Here is a 22142-nt window from a genome sequence, read left to right on the forward strand (position 1 = left end):
TCACTTAAGAAATTTTTCAAATTACAGATTACATTCAAAATTATTTTGTGTTAGTTTCAGGCATACAGCATAGTGGTTAGACAATCATATACTTTACAAAGTGTTCCCCCTGATATTTCCAGTACCCAACTGGCACCATATATAATTATTACAATATTACTGACTGTATTCCCTATGCTGTACTTTACATCCCCATGAAGGATTTGTAACTACCAATCTGTGCTCTTTAACTCCTTCACCTATTTCACCCAGTCCAACACATCCTTTCTTTAAACTATTATTTTCTTTTTATTCTCACCGGGGGACATTTTCCCATTTTTGTTCTGATAGAGGGGGGGTGGAGAGAGAGAGAAACATCGACGTGAAAGGGACACATCGAGTGGCTGCCACCCACACGACCCCGGCCAGGGACAAACTGCAAGCAAGGTACGTGCCCTTAGCAGGAACCGAACCGGGGTCTCTCTGGACCGCAGGCCGACGCTCTAACCGCTGAGCCAAACCGGCCAGGGCTTAACTATTATTTTCAAGTACGAAAAGAACTCTTGAAAATCCCTTCTCCTTTGGAATAAAATAGAGGAAACACGGGAATTTCCTGCATTCCCAGCGCCACCATGGCTGTGGGCCAGGGGTGTGCTTCCAGCACGTGTTCTGCGTTTACGTACACATGGCGCTCGCCGACAATAAACAACACAATTTGCGTATTTTCTCCGAGCTTTGCGTGAATCTGGTCTTGTCCCCTGCGTGCCTCGCTTTAGGAAGTGTCGTGAGCATCCTCCGCCCCAGCGCCTGTCCCGCAGGAATGAAGCAGGTCCGGCAGGTCTCCCAGCCCAGGCAGGGCGGGGCAGGGCGGGGCGGGGCGACGCGCGCAGGCGGCGCGGGGCGATGACGTAAGCGGCGCGCGCGAGGACCGGCGGCCACGGCGCAGGGGCGCGGCGGAGGCTGCGACAGCGTCAGGCACGCGCACACGTTGCAGCTCCTCGCTTTCGGCGCCTCCGGAGTGGTTCGCGCGGCCGGGCAGGCGCACTGACAGGTGGCTCCGCGGACCCGTGGGGATGGCGACGCTCTGTCTGACGGTGAATTCGGCTGACCTTCCTCTGGGTAAGGGGCCGAGGCCGCGGCCGCTGCGGGTTGCATCAGCCGGGGAGGGTGCGCGGCGGGAAGGTCGCCGCGGCGAACAGGGTCACGGGGATCAGGCCTCCCTCTCCCCGCCCCGGACGGTACTCGGAGTAGGCTCCGTGCCCCTCGCCTCCTGTGCCCCTCGCCTCCTGTGCCCCGGCCGGTGAATCTGCGGCTGAAGACCGAGTGGGCGACGCTCGGCTGCGCTTCGGACCCGAGCTCTCAGCGGGATGACTTCCAGCCAGCTCCCCTCTCCCTCTCTGAAATGGTTTTTAAAACTTAAAATCCCATTATATTCCCTTCTCTTTTAGAATCTACCCCCGCCCCACCCCCCGCCTATTTATCACCTCTCCTGTCCATCCTTTCAGAAAAGATCTTTAATCCATTTGTCTTGACTTGACTTTTCTTTGGGTTCAAAGGGACCAAGGCAGACGACCGTAGCAGCCTTTAACATTTCAGCTGAGGTCGCATTTATTTTTAATTGAAGGTGGCAGGGTAATTACTGGAACGTCCAATCACACTGCAGACGAATGGGGTTGCTTTCCTTCTCCCCCGGTAGGTGTAGTAAATGGCAGGGAAAGATGGGAGCTGTCATCTTCCTGATACACCCGGAGTTCAGTTCGGAATTGCATTTCCAGTGTGGCCAAGGGCATCGTGGGGAGATAGCTTAGAATTTCTGCCTTGTTATTACTTTGGGAAAGTTACACGAAGTAATTTGGTTTATTGATTTCACAGTTGTTAATGTGCATGTATAGTATAGACAGCGGGGCACTTTTCTAATGTTCAAGAAGCCCAGATCTTTTTTCTTTTAAACTTACCTTTATTGTTGAATGTATTACAGATGGCTCTCTTTTTTCTCCCACCAACCCGCTCCTGACCCCCCCCCCCTGCCTTCCCCACACTGTTGTCTGTCCATTGGCCCTGCACACATGCATACAAGTTCTTGGGTTTATCTCTTCCCTCCCCCACTCCCCCCTTCTCTTGAGGTTTGTCAGTCTAACAACCAATTTGTACTTCTTAATTCCTTCACCTTTTTTACTGGTTCCCCAAACCCCCTTTCCATCTGGTAACCAACTGAAAAGTTTTCTCTATCTATGAGTTTGTTTAAGAATAAAGTCATTGGTTCCTGGAAACCTGAGTCCTATCCTGGCTGCCACTTTCTAGTGGTGGGACCATGGCAAGTCCCTTACCTGGCTTCTCCCACAATTTCCTTAAGAACAGAGGAATGGTATCTTCCACATAGGGTTCGTTGCTGGAATTAAGGGACAAAAGATTCTATGTAGTAAACTTTACTATATCTTGAGAACCAGAAGACACCGTGTTTTAGATTTTGAATTCTGGACTGCCTTAGGCCTGCATTCAGATACCAACTGCCACATATTTAGTCAAAGACTTTGGGCTAGAATCCCTCCAAGCCTCAGTTTCCTCTCCTGTAAAATGGAGATAAAGGTGTCTACCTCTTAAGGTTACTACAAAGATTAAACATTTTAAAGACTGTAAAACATTTAGCACAGTACCTACCACATAGCAATCACTCAAATACTGTTATTAACAATAGCTTTTATACAAGGCACTATTCTGATTTTTTCTTGTCTCCTGAGGGAGGAAAATATTAATTTCAGAGTCCCTAACTGGAAGCCAAGCATCTTCAAAAGCAGTTGGACTATGCCAACGACTTGTTTCTGATTTGTTGTTTTTCTAAAATCAGAAGACTCTGCTCCTTTTTGTGTACAGACTCCTGGGTAAAATGCTTACCCTTTGCAAGATGTAATATTGGTTTGCTAAGTCATCCTTATTGCTTTATGATTCAAGTTTTAAATACTTTAGTATTTATAAAGAGAATTCTTTTCGTCTTATTATTTTAGGCCCTTTGCTGGCAGTAGAACATGTGAAAGACAATGTCAGCATTTCTGTTGAAGAAGGGAAAGAGAATATTCTTCGTGTGTCTGAGTAAGTGTTTTTATATCTTTGTTTTCAGTACTGAACATTTAAAAAATATTCAGGATTAAATGTTGTATGTTTGTTTTACTTGCTAATTGGTAGAGTCCCTAAAAAGAAGTATGCTTTTCTCTATTCTAAAAGAACTATGTTCAGAGACTTATATTTGTAATGTTTAAAAGAAACTTGAAATGTACAGAAAGATGTATATGTAAGGATTTTAAATGCCATTATAATTTATTCTTGTGGAAAATTGGAAGTATTTAAAGTTAGTAGTAATAGGAAATAAATTTGATAAGAATTATTTTATTATTATCTCTTACCTCTTTTTTTTATGCTTTGGGTCTTTATTTTATTTATTAAATAAGTTTATTTATTGATTTTAAGAGAGAGGAAGGGAGAGAGAGAAAGAGATAGAAACATTGATGAGAGAGAGCATCGATCCTGTATACCTCACAGTATGTATTGGCCCACAACCTGGGCATGTGCCCTGACCGGGAATGGAACTAGTGACCTCTTGGTGCATGGGTCGATGCTCAACCACTGAGCCACACTGGCCAGGATGGTTTTGGGTCTTTAAAAATAATCTTTAAAAAACAGTTTTGTTGGGGTTTGATCTTCTATCTTTACCTGGAAGTTGATCCAACTAGCTTCTCCGTGACAGTATGTCCTTGGCTTTGTTGCTTTAATTAATTAATTAGTTAATTAATTTTTATCCTCACCTGAGGACATTCTTGCATTTATCTTCAGATAGAGCAGGAGGGAGAGAGGGAGGAAGAGAGAGAGAGAAACATCAATGTGAGAGAGATATATTGACTGGCTGCCACCCACACTACCCCATCCAGGGCCGGAGACAAACTGCAACCGAGATACATGCCCTAGCATGAACCAAACCCGGGTCTCTGGACCGCGGGCTGACGCTCTAACTACTGAGCCAAACCGGCCAGGGCAATTTTAAACCAGTTATTCTCAATAGTCCAATTATATTTTCTTATTTTCACCACTGAATAGACGTGTAGAAACTAATAATTAGAAGGATGATACATCATATAGATAATCTACTCTGAAGTCAAGTGTTGGATTTAGCTGAACATTGCAGAACAAATTGGAATTCGACAAACAAAAAACAAATTACTTTTTTGGGGGGGCTGTAGTAGAAAATACATGGTAAATAGAAGATTTTTATTTTTACATTTTTTCATAAGTCTCATACTGTTAAGCTGGAGCCACAGTAATATTTTGTCTTATGCTTATATTCTAGAAATGTGGTTTTCACGGACATAAATTCCATACTTCGCTACTTGGCCAGAGTCGCAACTACAGCTGGGCTCTATGGCTCCAACCTGATGGAACATACCGAGGTGTGATTTGTTTTGATTTATGCTTCTGCTCTTTGAGAACATCACTTTATCGTTGGCTTATGTACTGTTATTTGATTTAAGGATATTAGCAGAGTGTTAGTTGTAGACCAAGTTAAGGAATTCTCATTCTTTTTTTATTTAAAAAAAAAACACCTCTTAGCTCCTTTTTAACTTTGAACTTTTAATCCCATACTAGCTGTCCTGTTGGGTTATTGAGTGCTGTCTTCCTCTTCCTAGAATTTCGTAACTGGATGGGACCATTTTGATCACCTTACGCAATTCCTTTACTTTACAAATGAGGCAACAGGCCTGAAAAAGTTAAGGTTAAGAAGTTTGCCCAGGGTCACACACATAGGTTGGACCCCATTTTCCTTTCTAAGTATATACCTTGTTAATTACAGCAATGTTGCACTTCAGATGGCTTTTTTTTTTCTGTTTGTATTTAGCTCTAACTTTTCTAATTCTTATAAAATCCAGAATACAAAGACTAGTTTCCAGTTGTTTACTTTTAAATGTTGCAAGTAGATGAATCTGCTTTATCTAGGCACCATCTGTTGGGTTCAGTCAGGTTGGTTGTTCTTTCCAGCTGCCAGTTCTCGTATCTTTTTCTTTTTCTTCACTGAAATTGCCCCATAATGCCCCTAAAAAAAAAGCAAGCAAGTATAGAAAAACAACAAGTGTTATATACATGCCAATTTAGAATCTAGGCAATTAGAATTAAATCCACATCATGATAAATTCTATCAGTGTTATAAGAAAGGCAGGGTTCTAACTGAGGTTGTTTGTTTTCATTTAAATCTAAATTCTGGGTTGCATTTCTTTTCTCTTCTGTGTTCACAGATTGATCACTGGTTGGAGTTTAGTGCTACAAAATTGTCTTCATGTAATTCGTTTACTTCTGCCATCAATGAGCTCAGTCATTGCTTGTCTCTGAGAACATACTTAGTTGGAAACTCCTTGAGCTTAGCAGATTTATGTGTTTGGGCCACCCTGAAAGGTATCCGTAATTCTTGAAGAATGTTCTGTTTTAATTGTTTAATGTTTTGGTCGATAAGAAGTACAAATGCTTTTGTGTATCTGAATGAACTATCCATTTATCTATCTGTTTATTGACAGTCACTTAGGACTTTCTTACAAAGAAATGACCACCGCAGCTGTTTTATTCCTACCCAGTCACAGGAGTTCCATGTCCTCTGCTGTCCCTGGAAGTCATCTCTCTCTCTCACTCCTCACATCCCCTCTTGCCTTTGGAGTTGGCCTTGTTCCTGCTAAAGAAGCCCTCATCCCATTCATGTTAGACTTGTCCTGTCTCAGCCATTACTTACTCCAAGCACTGTTGCTCAGTAGGGCTGTGAGTGAGGGGGGTGAGCTGCAGGTGTCCCTGTGGGAGGTCACTTTTTCATCTTCTGTGACTAGTTTCCAATAGGTAAGGGTGTAGGATTGTGGAGCAGTACAAAGGGGATCTGAATTTTCTTAATTTACGTTTTATAAAAACAAACCAGAAGGAAATATGCCATGTTTTTTTATTCTTTAAATCGGAGTCATGTGGGATTTCAAAAATATTTTCTATACTTTTTTGTGACTTAAACATTTCTCCAAATTAAATTAAATTGTTATAATGATAACCAACATAAATGGAATGCCTTTTCTCATTAGAGCTTTTCATGTATAGGTTTGTCTTGACATTTTTGTCTATATAGATTTTTGACTTAATGTTCATGAAAGAAAGATAATATCTTAAGGATATAGCTTTATGATGTTAAAATTAAGTAAATTTCCTTCAGTACCTGTTTATGATATTACATCTGAAGAAATGAGCGACCTCTTGAGCTTAACTTTTATTTTGTTCTCTAATTGATCTCTTTATATCTTTTTCTTAATTATGAAATGTAGCAATAGCCTTGCAGTGGGTGTTAGGCAGAATTTAGTATTCATTTCAGTGAACTGAACTGAAAAAAAAATTTTTCTTTATTGATTTTAGAGGGGGCGAGGAAGAGAGAGAGCGAGAGAAACATCAACGAGAGAACATCAATTGGCCACCTCCTGCATCCCCCCCCCCACCCCCTGGGGTTTTGGCCCACAACCTGGGCATGTGTCCTGACCGGGAATCGAACTGGCGACCTCTTGGTATACAGGTCAACGCTCAACCACTGAGCCACACCGTCCGGGATGAAAAAATATTTTTAATTAACTTCTGTGATTCTGTAAAGTATATTAAAGTTTTGGAAAACATTTCAGCGTATACCCAGATTTCACTCATTATAGAAGCACAACTTTAAGCCATCTCCTTGACTTAAATTAACCACACTGAAACTTTGTTTTTGAAGTTGCAGATCTATTGAATGGTTTAAAAATTATGTTTGCTCATAGAAAGTGCGGCGTGGCAGGAGCAGCTGCAGCAGAACAAAGCTCCGGTTCACGTGAAGCGCTGGTTCGGCTTTCTCGAAGCCCAGCAGGCCTTCCAGTCAGTAGGTGCCAAGTGGAATGTTTCAACGGCCAAAGCTAAAGTGGTAAGCTTTCTCATTTCTTAATGCCAACATCTTTGTCTGAGACCCCAGATCAGAAAAGAAAATTCTTCCTAGTTAGTTTATTTTCTTTTCATGAGTATGAAAGGATCTTCTTGGATGACTATGCCATTGTAAGTCTTGGCTTGCCTTTGCATCTGGTTAGCTACATAAAGCTGTAATCTACATAATTGTATGTCTAAAAGATGATGATTGTCTAGTGATCACATATCCCTCAGGAAATTCAAACTCCAAATAACTAAGGTCTTGTTATTTTTAGGTATACCATCTTTTTGTGCTCTGAAATCTCCTATTCTTTGGTGTGTGTGTGTGTGTGTGAGTGTATTTTAAATCCTCACCCGAGGATATTCTTCCATTTATCTTCCGATAGAATGGGAGGGAGGGTGGGAGGGAAAGAGGGAGAAGGAGACAGAGAGAGAAAGAGAGAGAAACATCAATGCGAGAGAGACATATTGACTGGTTGCCTCCCGCATGACCCTGACCAAGGCCAGGGACCAAACCAAAACCGAGGTACATGCCCTTGACCGGAATCAAACCTGTGACTCTTTGGTCTGCGGGCTGACGCTCTAACCGCTGAACCAAACCGGCCAGGGCTCTTTGATTTTTTGAACCACTGACCATTGAGTGTTGGGCTTCTGCAGAGCCTTTTTGTCAATTCTGTGGGAGTATTAGTTGGATTAATATATTCTTTTTTTTTTTTTTTTTTTTTATCCTCACCCGAGGATATTTTTCCATTTTTTGTTCAGATAGAGTGGGAGGGAGAGAGAGGAAGAGAGAGAGAGAGAAACATCGACGTGAAGGGACACATCGAGTGGCTGCCACCCGCACGACCAACCAGGGCCGGGGACAAACTGCAACCGAGGTACGTGCCCTTAGCGGGAACCGAACCCGGTCTCTCTGTACCGCAGGCCGACGCTCCAACCGCTGAGCCAAACCGGCCAGGGCTGGATTAATATATTCTTAAACAGCCCAGCCGATGTGGCTCAGTGGTTCAGCACCGACCCATGCACCAAGAGGTCGCCAGTTTGATTCCCGGTCAGGGCACATGCCCAGGTTGTGAGCCAAACCCCCAGTGGGGGGCATGCTGGAGGAGGTTGATCATGTTCTCTCTCATCGATGTTTCTCTCTAAAATCAATAAAGAAAAAAATATATATATATAGTCTTAAACATTTAACCATGTAAATGTTATTTCGTTGTTGTTTATTTTCAGGCATCTCAGAAAAAGCAAGATGTTGGGAAATTTGTGGAGCTTCCAGGTGCTGAGATGGGAAAGGTCACTGTCAGGTTTCCTCCGGAGGCCAGCGGGTGAGAAATAAAACTGAAAATAGAATTGAATGCATGTAGTGGAAAACCTGTAGGGAGTTATAAAATATTTTTGATGTTAATAGGTAATGTAGAATAAAATAAGATTTTAATTGTGGGAGTTAAAATTTTAAATATCTTAATCCTATTTTAATTATTGACAGTTAATGTTTTAAATGTATAGTTTTAGTTTATTAACTCAGTGGGAGAGACAACATTTGTCCTTTACCCCAGATAGAATTTTAATTATAATAGAAAAATATCCATAAATAGAAAGGCTGAAGCTTTATTTACATTTTGAGATTTTTTAGGCTTTCATTTTTTTTTTTTATCCTCACCCGAGGACATTTTTCCATTTTTGTTCAGATTGAGCGGGAGGGAGAGAGAGGAAGAGAGAGAGAGAGAGAGAGAGAGAAACATCGATGTGAAAGGGACACATCGAGTGGCTGCCACCTGCACGACCCAACCAGGGCCGGGGACAAACTGTAACCGAGGTTCGTGCCCCTAGTGGGAACTGAACCCGGGTCTCTCTGGACCGCAGGGGGATGCTCTAACCGCTGAGCCAAACCGGCCAGGGCTAGGATTTCATTTAATAAGGATTTACATGTGTGCCATTACCGGCAGAAGTTATGGTAGAATTATTTTCAGTTATTTTTTTTCCAAATAAAGGAAGGGCAGTCCTGAAAATTTTTAGCAGGTTTCCCCATCCTTTTCACTCTTGGCACCCGTAGAAAATAATAGGAGTTTAATTGCTTCACACTTTGCCCAGCACCCCCAAGACTGAGCCTCTTTGAAGCCTACGAGACAAGCTTTGTAATAGAGCTCTTCCAATGATACTAATGCAATACAATGTCTCTTACTCCGCAGTTAGGCAGAGGAACTTAGCCGTTAGGGTGGTATTGTACCACACTTTTTAAATGAGATGATTTTTTCCCAAATTTTATTTAATTTCAAGTTTTATATTATGTAGCTAAATTCTTCCCCATCTGTGGAGAATGGAATGTGTAGACAGTAGAAGGTGGCAGACAGTTTTATTTTAGCTTTCCTTAGTAGTTCGCAAACTATTTCACAGGCGTCCTTAACAGCAAAGCCAGTTTTAGAATTCCCCATTTTCTCTCTGCTTTTCTAAGCTTGCTGATGTAGGTGGTGAAATAAAGGAGGTGAAAGAAATAATGTTTCTGGGAGATTCACAGACTAAATCATTTAAGTGATTGATTGGTAGTCGACTGAGTGGAATTAGTCATCAATTATACCTGTCTTACCTGGTTGCATCCCACAGAGGTCCTGGGTCCCTGCTGCCCAGTGTTCTGCTCCTGTGTACTTGGTGTGAGAAGTCATGGCTGTCTGTTGAATAGTGACTTCAGTGGTTTGATAAAAGCCACTTTCCTAGCAGTAGTTGTTTATAATGATGCCATTTGAACATTTGTCCTTTTTGAATTGTTTTATATTTTCTGTCACTTCTTGGAATAGCAAGTTCCTCATTTGTGCTAAATTATATCAGTTTCAGAGACCATGCTTTTGGCTGAATACAGTTTTGGGATTTGGAATATAAATCAATGTTCAGGTTTTTCATATTTTTGATATTTCTTTATACTGCTAAAGAATTCTTTAATTATCTCTTAAGTATTTTTTTTTCTTGCATGAAAGGCCAGAAGGCTTGATTCTTGCCTTTTATTCTTCTTCTTAGCTAACATGTATATATACGTGTTCTGTGCACACACTACCCAGCACTTCACATATAGTAACCTGTTTATTTTTTTAAATATGTTTTTATTGACTTTTTATAGAGGAAGGGAGAGAGAGATAGAAACATTGATGTGAGAGAGAAACATCGATTGGGGGCTTCCTGCAGCCCCTACTGGGGATTGAACCTGCAACCTGGGCATGAGAACCAGGAATTGAACCGAGACCTCTCAGTCCACGGGACGACACTCAATCCACTGAACCACACCGGCCGGGCTATAGTAACTTATTTAATCCTAATAGCCCTTTGAGAAAGGCACTGCTATTATTTCCATTTTACAGATGGTTTTTGAAGCTGATTCATAACACGTTTTAGTAACATGCCAACTCAGACCTGCACCGTCTGGCTCTGGAGTCCATATCTCCTTTTTTTTTTTTTTAAATTTTTTTTTTTTTAATCCTCACCCGAGGACATTTTTCCATTGTTTGTTCAGATAGAGTGGGAGGGAGAGAGAGAGAGAGAAACATCGACGTGAAAGGGACACGTCGAGTGGTTGCCACCCGCACGACCCAACCAGGGCCGGGGACAAACTGCAACCAAGTTACATGCCCTTAGCGGGAACTGAACCCGGGTCTCTCCGGACCGCAGGCTAACGCTCTAACCGCTGAGCCAAACCGGCCAGGGCTGGAGTCCATATCTCTTATATGCCTGAGTCTGTTCCATGTGACAGAAGCCAATCCAGCATCAGTGCTAGCTCACGCAGCATGCATCTTTCTTTCTTTATATTCCAACGTAGGCTTTTTCTTGAGCTGATTATCTGAGTTATCTTAGGCGTGACTGTTCTATAGTCTTGTCTGTTTTCTTGAGGTTTGAATAGTTAGAACTGCACACATTATTTCAGATTCAGAAATAATATCTTTAAATGTAAGATAATGGTTTTATATTATCACCTCTCCCAGATTAAGCCTAGCACATTATCTGTCAGGTAGCATATGGTGATTATTAGTCTTTTTCCCCTTAATAATGGGAGTGACATGTAATGGGTGTAGCTCTTTCAGTGAAAACTACACACAGTATTTCTGTACCTTTCTTGAAACTCAGTTCTCTATTTTATTTTCACTAAACTTTTCATTTTAGAATAGTTCTAAATTTATAGGAATGCTGCAAAATAGTACAAAGAGTTCCACATACCCTGCGCCCAGTTTTTTCCTCATGTTAACATCTCATATTACTACGGTACTTTTGTTACAACTAATGAACCAATATTGATATATTGTTGTTATTATCATCTAAACATATCTTTTTTTTGGATTTTATTAGTTTTTTTTTCTAACATTCTTTTTTATGTTCTAGAATCTCATCTGGGATACCACTTACAACCCTTTATTCTTTGCAGAAAGTTTTTAATTACCCTAAATGTATTGCATCACACTTGTCTGCTTAACCTGAGCATATAAACTCTTCTTAAAGTGGAATCCTTGATCTAGAATGCTGTATGAATTTCTAAAAACAAAAAGGATTTATTTTAAGAAGGTTATAAAGACATACAAGGTGGTCTATTTTTTCCTCCCTTGTTGATATCAACTGAGATCGGAGGTGTGTGACACTAGGTGACTGTCTAGAATGGTGTTGCTGCAGTTACCATTATCAGTTGAAATCAATAACAGTGAGCTGATCAAGCTTCTGTGCTTCATGCCCCTCATTTGCTGCTGGGTAAGCTGTATTTTCAGCGGCAGGAGGGTAGGGTATTTCTTCTCACCCACTGCATTGATAGAGGAGGATGTTGATGTGTGTAGTATTGTCAACACTGCCTCTGGTTCATTTTATTCCTTATATTATCAGCTGCCCACAGGAACAGAGTAGTGTTTTCATAGATTGTGATTCATGGAGTGAGACCTTGGTGCTGGATGAGACCTTCGAGATCCTTCAGAATCAATCCTCTTACTGAGGCTTCAGAGAAAGTGGAAGTAGCTGTTCTGTGGCCTCCTGATCTCGAGTGCTCTTTCATTCAGCCGCCAGCGCTGTGGGCAGGCCCGGAGGTGCTTCTCTCCAGGTGCATCATGGGCCTGTTCCCAGAGCATCAGGTCCTCCTGAAGATGCTCCACGTGTAGCACTGAGACAGTTTTGGAAGTAGCTTTCCTCTAACTAAACAACCATGGATTCCTCCATAAAAAAAGGTTGTCATGTTTGTGAATAACTCGTCTCTTTGTCAAGATTTTACATATGACATTTTTTAAAGATTATTTATAAACGTGGTAGTCTTCTTTTCTTCCTATCAGGGTCACATTTTCTATCACAGTACTTTGTGTTCGAAAAGAAAAGACGGAGTACCAACTAGAAGGAGCTTTGTTTAGTTCTCGTCTCCCCCGAAAGGCTAAGTGTAAGTCTCTAGTGAAGACATGTTAATGAGTTTCTTTGTGAAATGTTTTTGTGTTTTAGTTACTTACACATCGGGCATGCCAAAGCTGCTCTTCTCAACCAACACTACCAGGTTAACTTTAAAGGGAAACTGATCATGAGATTCGATGACACAAATCCTGAAAAAGAAAAGGAAGATTTTGAGAAGGTAATTAAAGGTGTAGTGATAACCCTTTGTCAGAAAAGTTATTTCAAATGAGATGGTGGCCAATACCTTCTTGGTATGTGAATTAAATAGAAACTTAATTCATGACAGTAAATTAAGTTTGTTTTCATAGATGCTCTTTTCCTTCGTCTGTATATTGTGTCTGAGACCTAAGCCAAGAAATACTGGGAGTCCGTATGAAAAACTTCAGTTTTTTTTTTTTCTTCCTGAGTTATAGAATTTACTAAGTGCTTCATTTTTCTCTAAGTACCACTTTCTAAATGAATTGGTAACCAGAGGCAGGTTTCCTTTTGTCATATAATTTTAAGTCTATGGCTGAAACAAACACCGACGAGGTATTGGGAAACGTGAAGGTTTTCTAGCCTCTTATATCATCTTCAGAAGCACTGCAGTATATTCAAAGAGAGGGCGAGTAATTGTCAGAACGGCCCATAATAGCCAGCTTGTCCGGATAAAGGGAGCACTCCATCATGAGATCAGCTTTCTCAGCTGAAAATTTGGAAGCCAGCATAATGAATCTCTCTCTTTTTCTTTTCTGGTCTAATATGCAACTTTCACCACTATTTTCAGCCTAAGTAAGACTGATGGTGTAGTATCACATTTGCCCAAAACTCATTATCAAGGAATGAAAATATACGAGGAGATACGAAAAATAAACCGATGGTGTTTTTGGGTTCTTATTTGCAGGTCATCCTGGAAGATGTTGCAATGTTGCAGATCAAACCAGACCAGTTCACTTATACCTCGGATCATTTTGAAACTATAATGAAATACGCAGAGAAGCTAATTCAGGAAGGCAAGGCTTATGTGGATGATACTCCTGCCGAGCAGATGAAAGCCGAACGTGAGCAGAGGATAGAATCCAAACACAGAAAAAACTGTAAGGCATATTAGTGTTTTATATTTTAATTGATGTTGGTCTCGTGCTTTGTGTCTTTAGTAGAACATGATTTCTGTGAAAGATGCTGGTTTGAAACACATTTGGCAATATGATTCATGCATTAGTTCATCTTTCAGAAATCTTCTCTGTCCCTGTCCTCTTTGCCTTATTGCTTTGTTAGCATCCCAGCTGCACGTGAGGGGTGTGTGTGCTGAGCATCTCACCTGTCAGTGCAGCGCTGGGCAGTGCGTTTGTTCCACTGAAGGATTCCTCCTGCGGCATGTCTGTATTTCCCTCAGTTTAAATACTTGGTTTTTGCAAAATGTTGGGTGTTAATATTATTCATACCTAAATCTTTCTTTCAGCATGTGGGTAAACATTACCCTCTGTCTCTGAAATATCACTTGACAAAATCGCATCATATTCATCACTTGTCCACAAGCTTCAGAGTTGGGCCATTTTTATTCTATTAAGTATGTTGTCAGAACTTCCACACTATTATAGTTAAATCTTGAGTGTCACATTTGGGAAGTAGAGTAAATTCAAATAGTTACAGGGGTCTTTTTTTTTCTTTCTCCATTTCTCAGTTACCAACTGGACTTTTAGACCTAACTTAATCCTTTAGGAGCAAGTCATGTGTCCATCGTCTCTCAGTAGTTTCCACAGAGAATCATTGTTTTACAGGTCTTTTTTATCCGCATGGGGCATATTTTCACTGTTCTAACATAGGTAGGACCATTGTCACATGGGATAGAGCATTCTTTTTCTGAGACTAAACTCATCGCTACCTGTTTTCTATCATCTCTCATTTTCTTGGATACAAGAGTGTCCTGCTTCCCACTAGAATGACAAGAGGGGCACTGAGGGAGCCCTGGGCTCACGCTCTGAGCCTGAGCCGTGTTCTCCAGACAGACACGGCTGCAGCACCGTCGCCTATGGGCCCCTTGGGCCAGGCAGGACTGGTTTGTTCCCTGGGCACGAGGCAGCAAAGGAACAGTGTTGCATTTGAGGGGGCCCGGCCCATTAGGCCATGATGGAAAATGGGAAACACGTGATCTCACTTATTTGTGGAATGTAATGAACAAAATAAGCAGTCAACCAAAATAGATCCCGCATCATGGAAGTAGGGAACAGACTGACGAACCTCAGAGGGATGGGGGGTGGAAGGGGAGGGAAGAGATGAACCAAAGAACTTATATGCATATATGCACAACCAATCGACACAGACATTAGGCTGGAGAAGGCGGGAGGGGGTGGGAGCGGGAAGGAGGGGTCAGTGGGGGAAAAGGGGACATCTGTAATACTGTCAACAATAAAAAATAAATTAAAAAAATAATTTAAAAAAAATGGGAAACAGGATGAGAGAAACCTTCAGGCCTCCTCTTCTTGGCCTTCATCAACACTACACATAGAATGTACTGACTTCACTTCTTTTAAAACATACTGACAGAGGGCATTTCCCAAGTGTTTTGTGAGACTTCTGCATAAAAACAATGTATTTACTCTTGGTACCAGATATTGGAAGTATTATAGTTTTTTTAAACTAGTGGAGTGTGCTGATAATATAAAACCAGAATATGAACATTTATATCAAATTGTATCTTTATTAACTATTAAAAGAATTTGAATTCAACCTGATTAATAATACATTGGATAAATTAATATAGCTATCATTTTTCAGCTGTTGAGAAGAATCTGCAAATGTGGGAAGAAATGAAAAGAGGGAGCCCGTATGGTCAGTCCTGTTGTTTGCGAGCAAAAATTGACATGAGCAGTAACAATGGGTGCCTGAGGGACCCGACACTGTACCGCAGCAAAATCCAGCCTCACCCAAGAACTGGAAATCAGTACAAGTAAGGTTTTCTCTTTCCTTGTGCTCGCTCGGTAGCCTGCCACGCTCTGCTCTGACGTTCCCTGTGAACTTGGAATAGATGCAGAATAGTCCAAGATTCTTGACCCTATTTAACTTTAATTCTGCTAGGTATAAATTAATTCATAAATGTGATAGAATTGAAAATTTGCAGAAAGAGGAACAATGAAAGAAAGTATCATGTGTGTTTTCTAGTTTCCATTAGTTTTCTGTGTGGTTTTTCAGGTTAATAGATTTTTTTTTCTTTAAATGGTTCCTCATTCATTAATTTACTTCATAAAGCAACCATAGAAAGTGTTTTCTTATACTCTGCAGAAGCCTGCTACATACACGCACTGACATAACCTCTGAAGAGGTTAATGAATATAGTGATGACCTGGTTAGCTAATGAGACTTTAAACCAGGGGGTGCTGATGTGTGTGTCTAGAGACAGACGGCTCTGTGTGTGGACATGTGTGTATATGTCCTTCATTTCTAACAGGGCAATTGCTCCTTGTCTCACTAAGCAAATGCTTCAGATACATGTGGAAAGTGCACATTTTCAGTGTCAAATAATTGCAGAGCCTAATGTAGCATCTTCAAGAAGTTGTATCTTAAAAATTAGAAGTCATAATGCAGTAATATATTATTTAAAATTCAAACTAAAACTGCTTACGTGTTGTGTTCAGTTCTTTTTTTTTTTTAAGGCAGAAATTTTTTTTAGGAGTATTCCATTGTGGTTTTTGTTTTTTGATTAATCCTCACAGGATATTTTTTCATTGATTTTCTTTTTAAGATAGAGTGTGGGGGGGGGGAGAAACAGCAATGTGAGAGAGACTCATCAGTTGGTTGCCACCCACACAACCCTGACTGGGGATTGAATTTGCAACCCAAGTACGTGCCCTTGATTGGTAATCGAACCCATGACCCTTCCATCGTCGGGCTGAGGCTCTAACCACTGAGCAAAACTGTCCAGGGTGGGAGTATTCCATCTTAAATGAATTTTTAATTTGCCTCATAATTTTTTCTCTTGTTTGTTCTTGAATGCAGTTAATTACAAGAGTAATTCTATTTACTTGAATGTAGGATTAAGATATTAATAAACTAAATTCCCTAAAATTTATTATGTATCTTCCTTCCTATCATGATGTACATTGGTCATTACAGAAATATGGTTGTAGAGTTGGCTGTACCAATACCCAATTGTCTATTAAATTGTAAATTTGCTTTTTTGAAAATTGGTAACTGATTCATTGTTCTCAAAGTCTCGTAATATTTTGATATACTTTTATTATTGAGTCATAAAACATGTTAGTTTTTAAGAAATTTGTACCTTGTAAAGCATAGTATTTTAAATTAGTATTACCGTGTATAATGGGAAGGCTAAAATGCTTCATGTTGATTTTTTTTAAATATTCCTTTTTCCTAGTGTTTATCCAACATACGATTTTGCCTGCCCCATAGTGGACAGCATTGAAGGGGTCACACATGCTCTGCGAACAACAGAATACCATGACCGAGACGAGCAGTTTTATTGGATTATTGAAGCTTTAGGCATAAGAAAACCATATATTTGGGAATATAGTCGGCTAAATCTCAACAACACAGTGCTGTCCAAAAGAAAACTCACGTGGTTCGTAAACGAAGGACTAGTGGATGGATGGTATGTTTACTGCTCCCTGGAATGGAGAGGAAGTAAGGGCGTGGTGTCTCAGTGACTTCTGAATTGCTCTGAGGGATGTGGGGGATGGATGGGAGGAGGTGGAGTGCTAGGCCTGTGGGGTTTCTGGTCCTCGTCTATTTGTTCCGGTGTATCCGGTCGCCCTTCCCCTTTGTTTCAGTGCTGTGAACATAGAGTACATTGTGTGCCATGGTGCATGGGGATGAAAAACACATGAGGCACATCCCCTGCAGATCTCAGTGTTTAATAGAAAAGTACAGTACTTGTGAGTCTCTGGTCCTTCATAGATCTGGTCTCATGATCATATGTAGACTAGAGACTCGCTTGTTAAATAAAAAGGCAGCTAATGTTTAATGCCTGGATTTTCCGTATTTGAAGATGTCGTCCTGTGTCTTTTCTCAAACGCGCTTGTACTGTTTCTGGTAATGCATTTATTTTAGTGAGCAATAGTGGACAGTGAGCAGCTTTCCTCTCCCACGAACTTGGGCTCTGGGGGCGGGTCTACCCAGTCATTACAGTCAGCTCTTGGTCCAAGTACTTAACCAGCTGAAGATAATATCTGTTAATGTAGTTTGTACTCTCTGCGTCTACACATTTAAAAAATCTCCTTGGTACTTAAAAATGTCCCCATTTCCCAGGGATGACCCACGATTTCCTACGGTTCGTGGTGTGCTGAGAAGAGGGATGACAGTTGAAGGGCTGAAACAGTTTATTGCTGCTCAGGTGAGTGACGGGTTTTTTCCCCAGATTCTCTGCTTGAATTTTCAAGTGTCTCTTAATATCCCTTTAGTCATTATTATTTCTGTTCTTCCTATTCCTTGTTTGTTTCTTATAATGCAAGGGCAGAGTGTTTTTTAAAAAGAGTATGTTTAGCATTGTTCATAGTAATGGAGAACTGAGAATGTCCTAAACTCCTGAGCTAGGGTTGGACAAAGACAGCTGCAGTATTTTAACCCAGTGCAGTTTATATCTCTTGACTTTCACCTGTTGAAGGTACTGAATTAGCTTGTACATAATAAGTTTATATTCCAACAGAAATAAACTTGCAAGCAATTATTGGACTTATTTTTTCTAACATGCATAGCTTAAGTTAAAGAAAATATTCTAATTAATACTTCTTATTCTTTAAGTCATTTTATTATTGTTTTTCTAGGGCTCCTCACGTTCAGTTGTGAATATGGAATGGGATAAAATTTGGGCATTTAACAAAAAGGTACTTGTTTTGACTCTTCATTCTCTTCTCATGTCTAACTCCTACATATAGAATTCATTTGTGTGCTTATGGTAGAGAAAATTTTGTAAAGAATCTTATCATTGTGCACTTTCAGGAAAATGGAATGTTTTCCTTTTTTAAACTGTATAAAGAGCATTAAGCCTATTAACTATACCAAACAAGTAACAATGACTTAAACAAGCAAACTTGGAGTTATGGGGAATTGTGGCAGTTTTTTCCTTAAATCTTTTATGAACACTGCATTTCATTTTTCTGCTTTCAAGCTGCGAGCTCTCTGTAAGAAGGTATTACTTAATGCTTTTATTTGCTTTACTTAGCACATAGCTTCTAGCACATTACATTTTATAACCTGAGCTGTTTTACAGCTTTGAAACACAATCACATTTATAGAAAAGACGTGCTTCTACAAACCCACTGAAAATGCACTATTCCTAGTTTTGAAAAACGTCCTCTGGTTTTCTCAGTGGCAAAGGGAAGATTGGCTAACCCTGTTCTGCTGTTCCCTGGTGTACTGAGAGCACAGAGTTTTAAAGTTACAGATGCCATTGAGCTGTATCGAAAGTTCATTAACTGTAATCCCTGTGTCTTTACTGAATTTTGCTTTTTAAAATGTTTCTGAAATGAACATCAAATGAGGAATACTGCATATTGATGTTGTTAATATTACTAATTGGAAGCAGATGCTTGGACACTATAATAAGGCAAATCTGTCAAGTGCTGTGTTTTAAGCGGTGCTGTCTGTGATTGTGTTCTGTAAACTTCCGTGTTGCTGCTTGATTTGCTGATGCTTTGCCTCGAGAAGTAGTTGCTTGTCTCGCATGTGTCTTGAATTTATTTTATTTAGTCTTTTGTGTTCAGTTTTTCAATACATAAAGGAATGATTAATTGGTTCTTTTTGTTGCTGCAGTTACTAATAATAAATACAAAGTAGAATTTACAGTGGTGACACTGGTGTACCTTTTATTAATCCAAATTTTAAAGGTTTAAGGTTTAATAAAGTTACAGATGTATACTTAGTTCGAATATATGACAGACGTTTCACTGTAGTCAAATAGTTCTGCATATTCCTCTTTCTTCTTTGCTTCCATTTTCTCTCCCTAAATAAATCACTTTCAGATCATTCTTTTGGTATTTATTGCCTATTTCTCTAAATGACATGTGTTGCTACTCCTTGATTTTTCACTTCTAGACATCATCAGTTGACTTCCCACCGTGGAATATGATGTCTTTTACTTTTTCTCATAACTTGCTGGTTTTCTTGTAGTTGATTGTCTCTCCCCCACCGCCATTTGTTTAGTTTTTAATTCTGTCTCAAACTCTGCACACATTTTCCAACTTTCCTACCAATGTTCGCCTGGGAGACGTCTCTGCCACAGCCCTCTGTGCTGCTGCTGGGACCTGATCTGGGCGGACTGCCTTCCAGCTCAGTCTTCCTCAGCTCCCGCAAGTCCCCTTCTCGTCCGTGGTGGGTCGTCTGGTTTGGGCATCTTCCTTCTCTTTCTGTTACCTCTTGCCCTGCTGTACTGTACCCTCCGGCAGCTCCCTGAGAAGGGGGCCTGGGATGAAGATTTTTGAGACGTTGTCTGTGGCCTGTATTTTCACTTTGAAATTTTATGGTGATGTGCTGCAGTCTGGGTCTGTTTTCACCCATGCCTGTCGGAAGAACGTGTGGCTTCCGATCTATAAGCTCATTCCTGCAGTTCTGGGAAATTTCCTCAAATTCTTTCTTAGGGTTTTTTTTCCCTCTGCTAAGTTTTCTTCCTTCTCTCTGGAACTTCTCTTGAGCAAATGTTGGGCCTCCTGGACTGGTCGTCTTGTTTTGTTTGCTCCCTCTTCATTTGGCTCCACTTTCTGGTAGAGCTGCTCAGCTACCCTTGAGTTGTTCATCATGGGCTCAGAGTTCCAAGATTTCGCTTTTGTTCTCTGATTTTACAAAATAACTTCCTCTTCCTATTTCATGGTTATAATATTTGTTAATAGTATTTTTTTACTTATAGCACTTCTTTCCTCCAGGTTGTTTATTTTCGTTTTTCTTTGATCTTGAAGGCATTTTTCAGATGTCCAGTTAGCACTGGTTATCTGCTCATGTTTAGTGTGGAGTGGGAAGTGTGAAGTCCTGGCTGCCAGGGCTTTGGGGCCAAACGGAAGACTGCCGAGGGCCATCACATGTCGTATCAGACAGTCACCGAGTACCCTCCATCAGCTGTTCCTGTGTCTGCCGCGTTCTAGACACCCTTTTTCACAGACGAAACTTCCTTTCTTTTGTTAAAGTAGGGAAGAGGCAATTGCCTGGCTGTATGGAGCAAAGGGGATGCTTCCATATGTTGTTCTTTAGCTTCCAGAATTTTGAGGTTATCTCTTCTGTTCTAATACTTGTGGATTTGTGCCTTTAAACAAAACAAAGCCTTCATGTCTATTTTGTGGAGGTGTGGGAGGGTGTGCAGGTAGGTGAGTATTTTCCCATCTGTTTTGTTTATCCCGAAGTTGGGGGGATCTTTTTATCATTAAGCACCATCTTAAAAATAGAGCACAGTTTGGGGGTGTAAAGCACAGCGCAGGGAAGGTAGGCAGTAATGCTGTGGTGACTGTGTGGTGCCAGGTGGGTGCCAGACTTACCGGGGCCACTTTGTCAAGGATGTAAGTGTCAGTCACTATGCTGCACACCTGGAACTCTATAAAATAATACTGAATGTTAACTGTAATTGAAAAATAAGATTTAAAAAGCATAACAGGATTTAACACTTTGAATGGTAGTAAAAAAGAAGTCATTCTGCTCACGTACCTCTTTGTCCCCACTGCTGGCCTTCACGAGGTCTTCCTACATTCCTTTCCTTTCCACGTCCCTGTGACCTCTGAGGGACAGATCTCTTTGGGGTCCGTGTCACATGCTCTCACTACTGCTTTGTAATCCGTAGCTTGCTCTGTCTTCCCCTCCGAGCTCTGCAAACAGATGTAAGTGAAGCGTCAGTGGACCGAGTTGAGCACCTGGTGTGGTGCAGAAGCACCGAGGGCGGAGCTGAGACATCCCTCTGCCGATGCTCTCCCCTCCCGCGCTCAGTAACTCGGCCTTTCCAAGGCCTTTTCTGCGAAAGCCAAGGGCATTAACTCCGGGCGCGCTGGTCTGGTCTCAGTGTTGTACCCGCTGCGGGAGAGAAGGGAAATGGGGGAGGGCACAGTGAGGTGGGGGTGGGTCACACTTGCAGTGTCCCCCTGGAAAGACTGGTCCTTGTTTTCTTAGCCTGACTTCAAATCTTCTCAGGAAACTAGAATGTAATTTTTCTGCCTCTTAATAAATGGAATATAGCTACACAGTTTCATTTTAAATCTTGATACTGCTAGGGGACATTCTAATGCTTACTCTGTGTCTGCCTCACAAGTTCTCTTCTTGGTTTTGTGTGTAAGATTTCAACTTCCCATCAAGGCTGAAGAGTCACCACTTTAAGGTGTTCATTTCAAGGGCTATTATTTGCCTTCCTCAACCTTTCTTTACTGCTTTCATTTAAAATTTTTGTTTGTATTTTAGTAGTATGATGATATAACAATGTTTCCCCAAGTTTCATCCCAACCCCCTTGCATCTGCCTCCAACTAATAAATAAAGTATGTAGAGACTTCTTCCCCTGCCCCTCAAATAAGAAAAGTCTCTCTTTAAGTGAAATATTGGTGAGGAAACCTCAGTGAATAAAAGTGTAGCTGTCGTGGGGGAAGTGTGGTAATGGGCCTCTTCAGTCACATGCCTGTCCTGTCCCCTCTGCTTGGTGTCTGTCAGGGCAACTCCTTGAAATCCATAGGCTTTTTGGAGTAAATGGAAAACTGATGCAGAGATTTTTAGAACTGTACAATTTTAGGGCTGAAAAAGTTTTAAATCTTTTTTTTCTTCATTGATTTTTAGAGAGGAAGGGAGAGGGAGAGGGAGAGAGAGATAGAAAAATCGACGAGAGAGAGAACATTGACTGGCTACCTCCAGCATGTCTCTCACTGGGGATTGA

The 22142-nt window shown here is 40.9% G+C and overlaps 1 protein-coding gene across 2 annotated transcripts in view; it reads left to right on the top strand.

Annotated features, from left to right (window-relative positions):
* Positions 1–952: 952 nt before the first annotated feature.
* Positions 953–22142, top strand: part of EPRS1 (glutamyl-prolyl-tRNA synthetase 1) — a 48189-nt gene continuing 26999 nt past the window's right edge. The window contains exons 1-13 of one of the 2 annotated variants that reach the window (XM_036277503.1): positions 953–1098; positions 2982–3066; positions 4316–4415; positions 5256–5412; positions 6786–6925; positions 8152–8246; positions 12367–12493; positions 13199–13391; positions 15073–15244; positions 16670–16903; positions 17560–17644; positions 18075–18134; positions 18419–18439. In XM_036277503.1, coding sequence (XP_036133396.1) covers positions 1053–1098; positions 2982–3066; positions 4316–4415; positions 5256–5412; positions 6786–6925; positions 8152–8246; positions 12367–12493; positions 13199–13391; positions 15073–15244; positions 16670–16903; positions 17560–17644; positions 18075–18134; positions 18419–18439 — 1515 coding nt within the window. In that variant the 5' untranslated portion in view covers positions 953–1052. The remainder of the gene's footprint in view (positions 1099–2981; positions 3067–4315; positions 4416–5255; positions 5413–6785; positions 6926–8151; positions 8247–12366; positions 12494–13198; positions 13392–15072; positions 15245–16669; positions 16904–17559; positions 17645–18074; positions 18135–18418; positions 18440–22142) is intronic. The other variant, XM_036277505.1, reaches the window with a different exon arrangement.

This window comes from Molossus molossus, unplaced genomic scaffold, assembly GCF_014108415.1.
Source record: "Molossus molossus isolate mMolMol1 unplaced genomic scaffold, mMolMol1.p scaffold_m16_p_23, whole genome shotgun sequence".
Taxonomy (NCBI): Eukaryota; Metazoa; Chordata; class Mammalia; order Chiroptera; family Molossidae; genus Molossus; species Molossus molossus.